Source organism: Miscanthus floridulus, chromosome 2, assembly GCF_019320115.1.
Source record: "Miscanthus floridulus cultivar M001 chromosome 2, ASM1932011v1, whole genome shotgun sequence".
Classification (NCBI taxonomy): Eukaryota; Viridiplantae; Streptophyta; class Magnoliopsida; order Poales; family Poaceae; genus Miscanthus; species Miscanthus floridulus.
In genome coordinates, this window is record NC_089581.1 from 130,071,245 (window position 1) to 130,078,209 (window position 6,965).

Here is a 6,965-nt window from a genome sequence, read left to right on the forward strand (position 1 = left end):
TAGTTAAAGCGGTTGTTGCGTTGGTTAACGCAAGGTTTTTGTATTAGTTTAGTATAGCTGCCTAGACTTTGGATCCATCGCCGGTCTGCCTGCCTGCGAGCCTACCTCAGTTGCAAACGTTGACCATTCGTGTTTTTCTCTTGAGGAAGCTGCTTCGTCATAAAGTTAATTAAGTGCATCAAAAACCAAAAGACATGGATGATCCTAATCAATACCCTTCCGATTTCATATTACAAATTATTTTAGTTTTGCCTTTTTTTTAGAAAAAAAAAATATAGAAGAGATTTCTCACTTCTGCGTTTCCGCACACAGCATTTACATTATTATATAGTTTCAGCGACATTGCTGATGAGTCGAAGAAACAAGATTTTGTTAGAAATCAAATGTATCAAATTTTATAAAGTTAACTACTTTTGATTAAGTTTATAAGAAAGCGATATATGTACATCTACAATATTAAATATCTAAACATTAAATAAATATGCCATGAAGTATATTCCAAATTGATTTCAAGGCTTCTCTTGAATATTAGGATTTTTTTTAAAAAAGGTAAAAAAATCGTGTAGAAAACTGTATGAATCAGATTAATTTTATAGAAAAACATAATATTTAGAGAATTTCCTCGTACTCTAAACGTAAATAAAATATGCACACACATATCTTGGTAGAGAAATAATGAAGCAACCAATGTACTTAAACAGAAAAAAAACAAAAGAAGAAGGTAAGGCAAAGGCCCCCACACAAATACCACTTGTGCTTCCCTGAGCACTGAGGTGCATGTTTCTCAATAACCCAAGGTGCAAGTGCAAGAAAATTCTCTCAGGTTTTTCAGTTCATATATATATATATATATATATATATATATATATATAAAGAAAATAGACAAACAGAGAGGGGCAAAAGCAGCGGGCGCCAAAAAAGTTTGGTCATCCCTGCCCTCTTCCGGTCTTCCCCTACCTATAAATACCCTCATCCAGGCACCCAGACTCCCCACACAGCCAAAGCTCCGAGCAGCTCGACCCATTCAGCACCCATCTCTCCCTCTCTGCATCTTCTTCACATCTGTCTGTCCAGCCAGCGGCGACCACCACCGTTCAGTTCTTCACACAGATTGTCGGTTGCCGGTCGCGGCCACTAGTGACTAGCGAGCATGACGAAGCACGGCGTGGTGATCGCCCCGGAGGACGGCGCGGCGGCGCGGCATTTCTCGTTCCCGCCGCCGAGGACGACGGCGGCAGTGGGCGGCGGCGACTCGTGCAGGAAGCTGGCCGCGCAGGTGGACCTCGGCGCCGCCGTCGTGGGATCCTGGCTCGACTCCATGAAGGCCTCGTCGCCGAGGCACAGGCTCATGGCGCCCGTGCCTGGCGCCGCCGACGCGGAGCACGACGACTGGATGGTATGTACGCACACCGCCGGCCGCTGGGCGGCGAAATAAACGCACGCGGAACAAAGCTATGAAATTGATCCCGTTTTGATGATGCAGGAGCGACACCCGTCGGCATTGGACCGGTTCGACGCGCTGGCGGCGGCGGCCCAGGGGAAGCAGGTGGCGGTGTTCCTGGACTACGACGGCACGCTGTCCCCGATCGTGGAGGACCCCGACCGCGCCGTCATGACGGACGAGGTGCGTGCGCTTGATCTCTCTGTTTCTTCCACCTTTAATCTACTAAGATGGACAAGAAAGCAGAGCATGCTCTGCTTCCGAGTTCCAACAACAAGAAAAGAAACAAACAAAACAAAGAGATGAGGATCCCTCTGGCTCTGACGCCGACGATGTTTGTGAACACGCAGATGAGGGACGCGGTGCGCGGCGTGGCGGCGCGCTTCCCGACAGCGATCGTCAGCGGGCGGTGCTGGGACAAGGTACATGCACTCGCTCACCTTCCAGAACCTCTCTCCCTCCTCCCCCTCGCCCTCTCAGCGCCACACAAGAGGCCTAGTAAAACCCAGCGGCCACCGCCCACCGGTAGCTCGCTCTGGATCCCGGCGACCCAGCTAGAAGCTCCTCCTCCACTTGGCGTGGCGGGAGCTCTGGGCCCCGCCCCTCCTTTTCTCCCCTCACTTCTCTTTCTCTTTTGGTACTCTCCTACTACGCCGGTGGTGTGAAAGTGACGGCGACGCTGACGTGCTCTCTCGCGCTCGCGCAGGTGTTCAGCTTCGTGCGGCTGGCGGAGCTCTACTACGCCGGGAGCCACGGGATGGACATCCGAGGGCCCACCGCCGACCCCAACCACCACGGCAAGGTACAACGACCTTTCCAAATTTACACCACCACGTGTCCATGTCATCATCTTCTTCTTCTTTTTCATTCTCGCAAGCAACGAGGAGGTTTTCTTTCCTTCCCGTGCCTTCCAACTGACTGACCGTCCCTGCTGCATCATCAGGCGGAGTCGGAGTCGTCAGTGCTGTGCCAGCCGGCGAGCGAGTTCCTGCCGGTGATGGAGGAGGTGTACGCGGCGCTGGTGTCGCAGGTGGAGCCGTCCATCCCGGGCGCCAAGGTGGAGAACAACAAGTTCTGCCTGTCGGTGCACTTCCGGTGCGTGGAGGAGCACGCCTGGGCGGCGCTCTTCGAGCAGGTCCGCGCCGTGCTCAAGGACTACCCGGGCCTGCGCCTCACGCAGGGCCGCAAGGTGCTGGAGGTCCGCCCCATGATCCGCTGGGACAAGGGCAAGGCGCTCGAGTTCCTGCTCTGCGCCCTCGGCTTCGCCGACGCCGCCAAAGACGACGTCTTCCCCATCTACGTCGGCGACGACCGCACCGACGAGGACGCGTTCCGGGTGCTGCGCGCGCGCGGGCAGGGCGCCGGGATCCTCGTGTCCAGGTTCCCCAAGGAGACCAGCGCGTCCTTCACGCTCCGGGACCCCGCCGAGGTCAAGGAGTTCCTGCGCAAGCTCGTCGTCGTCAACGCCAGCACCAGCTGATTCTGTCTTCTGTGTGTGATTTGATTCCTTTCCCACCATGACCAACTCGATCGATCTGTATCAAGCTAACTCAACTCGGCTAGCTACGCCTGCACCGGCAGAGGACTTCTTGTTGCAACTGCATCTCCATCAGCTTGCTTTGGGACAAGAAGGGACCTAGCTAGTGGTAGCATTTTTCATTCCCAGCCCAGCCCAGCCCTTATGTATCTTCATTTTTTTTTGTCATCCTGCCTGCTGTTTACCATTTGCATGGGTCCCTAAGCCTCGGCTGAAAAGGCTTGTATTTTCGCGCCCTTCTCGCGAGGCACTGTAACTAGTTGCTTTGTCTGTACTTGTCACTCAATGGAATCCATTTTCAGAATTCGATCAACCAGCTCCTCCCCTGCTCATGTTGATTCTTGAGAGGTTCGATTCGGAGACGACGATGATTCCGTGGTCCTCGTCCATCAGATCTTTAATCTTTATATAATTTTCCAACAAAACGTTCATTATGGCTGCCGGATTTGTCACAGCGGCAAGAAACCGAAACAGAAGGAAGAGGCCATGACCACGGGCACCGCACGGTGCTGCTATATAAATACAACGTGCGTTTGTCAAAGGCTTTGAGAACAGCAGGTCCCAAGCAAGCAAACATCATGCTGCTGATTAATAAATTTGCCATTTATCAAAAAAAAAAAACAAGCAAGCAAACATCATGCTGCTGCTGCTGCCCACAGGGACCCGTAGCTTTCTGACAGATCTCAGCACGGAGGAACCAATCTCCACACCATTTCAGAAATGGTGGTGAAATTCACCGGAAGAAACTTCAGTCGCCTGTCGTCATCACACTCCCAGAAATGCAAAGAGAAACTGCACTGCACATACTACTGAAATTCTCGGAGTGGTTGCTTGCTTGCTGCTGTTCCTGACAAAGTACTTCCGTTCTAACGAGTGCGTTTCCGTGTGTGTGTGTGTAAGTGTAACTGGAAACACCTGCTCCGGCCTCTGCCAATTGTAAACCAGCAGTAATTAATGTAATAATGAGAATTTTGCGGCGAAAACCGCTTCAGCCTTTTTTTCTCTTTTTTTGAAAAGGACGGGAGAAAAACCGGCACTATCTCGTACGTACGCATTCTCCTCCTCATTCATTCATTCACGGAACATAGAACAACAACGTGCGCATTTGCGCAATTTTGGTTTTCGTTGATTAGAGCAAGGCTAATAATACAGTCGGTTTGCTGGCTGTAAGGTTTCTTGTAGCCTTCTCTCAGCCCACTCATATAGTAGTTAGCTCTTTACAGTTAATACATGGCCTACTTGTCTCTCTCATAGACTTTCTTGGTTCTGGTGCCAAGCCGGCTGTAAGCTTACAGCCCGCTTCTCCTCTCTCTCCTCCTCTCTCTCCTCCACCTCAGCATTTAGTTGGCTTACAGCCTGCTATTATACTTGCTCTTAGGAACAGTAATTCGCCTTTGTTACGTTGGGTTCTTTGGCTTGTCGCTGTGGTGACAGTACGCCATGAACGGAACATACACTTGTCGCTTTTTTCCATGAATGCAGCAACAAAGTGGTCAGAGGAGTAGTAATTGCAGCTCGCCTTCCATTGGTGGACCAGCATATACAGTGGTCAGTTTGGAGCATCAATGCGGAAGAGGAGAAGAAGCTTCTGTGAGTTTCAGTTTCAGGTCTTCCTCGGAGTGCTTTCCGTTTCGCATTCACAGGTGATGGAGTACTCTATTTCATTTCAAAATCAGTAGCAAATCAAGTTCTTTTACGTGTTCTCACTTCTCAGTGATAAGGAAGATGGAGCTAGTGATGATCGCAACCGATCGTAATGACACGCGATCGAGCGCGACTGTGCCTTTTTCTTTTCCTTTTGGAGAGTAACACCCGTGCGGCTTACCTTAAATCCGGTTTGTTCGGCTTCTTTTTTTTTTAAGTTGGAATAGTGTTTTTCTCTCACAACGTTTCAGTCAGAACAGTGTTTTCAGTCAGTTTCAGCCAAGTTTTAGCAAGTCGAACGAGGCCAAACATGTAGCAGGCCTGAGCGCCTCACCTTTAATTTGCGCAGCATGCGGCTTAACCAAAACCAAGGAGCATAATGGCGTTGCGTTGTTGAAGGTCCGGTCGCTGAGACAGTCCACATGATCCCCGCGTTGCGTAAGTAGCCACTCCCCGTCCGTCCGGCACCCCGCCGGCGTCGGTGTCTCGGTGTCTGGCAAGCATCATCGGAGACGAATTCCAACAGGACAGGCCACGCCACCGTCGCCATCGTACTGGTACTGCTGCTGCCTCTTGGAAGAGGAGGAGGCTTCCATTCCATCAGCAGGCAGGCAGCATCACGAGACGAGAGCATTCACGTACGATACGGGAGGATAGGATGGGGATGGGACGGACGTCGTACTGCCACACTGGGCGTGGGTGATCGCGGCAGGCGAGCCGATGGATGAACAATGAATACGGCACGTTGCGGCGGACGCGGAGCCCATGCGGCGTCGCCATCGTCGACCGGCGCCGATGCCTGCTGCCGCGCGCGGAAAGGAGCGGTCCAGCGCCATGGAGCGTGTCATGCATGGCAGGGGCATCAGACCAGACACTCCAGAGTGCAGAGGCAGGAAAACGAAGCTCGGTTGGTTGGCACCGTCAGCCTCTACCTATAGCTAGCGTTCAGTTGCTTGCTTGAATGCTTCCGTGCCCGGCAGGCGCCACGGCGGCGGCGTGCCTAATTCAGAGAATGAATGCGACGTCTCGCGTGCAATGTTCTCTCTCCCGCTACAATTCGTGTAGCTAGGCTCGACGACGGCACAACACAACACACGCGGTGAGCCAGTGATCATGCATGGTCAGCCCAGCCGGGGATCTTGTCAGGCACTCAGAGTAGAGTCGATCGATCTTACTCGTCCTGTTCGCTTGGCGGATAAGCCATGACTAAAAGTACTGTTAGCTAATTTGTTGTGAGAGAAAAATACTGTTCATTAACTGCTCGATCGACCCGGAAGCTAGCGAGGCATCGGCGCATCGCCCCACAAAAGCATACGGATTATGATATCTCTCGACTCTCTTGCTTATGCCAAAGTTTGCTTTGGGCATGCTTGCTTGCATTCCGGTAACTAAGTAATTATTAGTTAATCATCATCATGCATACGAATATACTACCAGAAATCGATGCAGTCAATAATTCTGCGGGATCCGGATTCCGGGACCGGATGCATGCATCGTGTACCCTGCCTTGTTCACGACCACTTACGTCTCGTGGCCGGCCGATTCCAATAAACCGATTGACGCATACGCATCAAGCAGCTAACTATTCATGTCTTCCCGGGCAGCTGAAGCGCATCAGCCTATGGCGCAGGCATGACGCCACGCTCGAGTGCGTAAGCTTCTGGATGGACACATCGTTGTCGTCGTTGCAGGTACAGCGCGCGCGAGCACAGGCACAAAGCGAGGGCGGGCGGCTCGTTATGGCAAGCGCGCGCCGGTCAGGGTGGGTGCTTATTGGGTCGATCTCGGCGAACAAAGACGGGACGACGACGGGCGGGCGCGGCCGGCCTAGCTACTCGTGCTCTGCCGCTTGTCCCTCACCGGTGCAAGATCGACCTCCATGCATGCAGTTATTGATCCGTCTGCCTGCAGCCGCTGCCGTGCGGCGTAGCGTATGGCGCAGCAGCCGGTGTCATCGTCCCCGTTGACGAAGGAAAGGCAAAGGGTCTAGTTGCCGTACGTACGCGGCGCTATCTAGCTAGCTGGTCCAGGGACATATAGTATACGGTAGGCTCAACGCAAGGATGAAGGTGGAAGATACCGATAAACTCGCAACTTTAGCTCCCCTGAACTTTCATCTTAGATCTGCCACATGGAGGATGGCTGCCATTTGACGGGTAGCTCCAATCGATGCATGGCAGATTTAGGATGAAAGTGAAGGGGGGCTGAAGTTGCGGGCTTACCGTGACTTTCAACCTCCGGTCTCTCGTTCTCAAAATAGTTATGACAAAAAAAATTAAGAGGCTCTAGAAGGGCTCCATGAGATTAGCGGCGGTAGGAGGGCTTGAGCTCCTTCCCCTGCCT

At 52.2% G+C, this 6,965-nt stretch overlaps 1 protein-coding gene across 1 annotated transcript; it reads left to right on the forward strand.

Annotated features, from left to right (window-relative positions):
- Positions 1–1,010: 1,010 nt before the first annotated feature.
- On the forward strand, positions 1,011–3,282 carry LOC136539667 (probable trehalose-phosphate phosphatase 9). The gene is made up of 5 exons (XM_066531629.1): positions 1,011–1,396; positions 1,484–1,624; positions 1,792–1,863; positions 2,148–2,243; positions 2,385–3,282. The coding sequence occupies exons 1-5, from the start codon at positions 1,151–1,153 to the stop codon at positions 2,919–2,921; spliced, it is 1,092 nt and encodes a 363-aa protein (XP_066387726.1). The 5' UTR covers positions 1,011–1,150; the 3' UTR covers positions 2,922–3,282.
- The last annotated feature ends 3,683 nt before the right edge of the window (positions 3,283–6,965 follow it).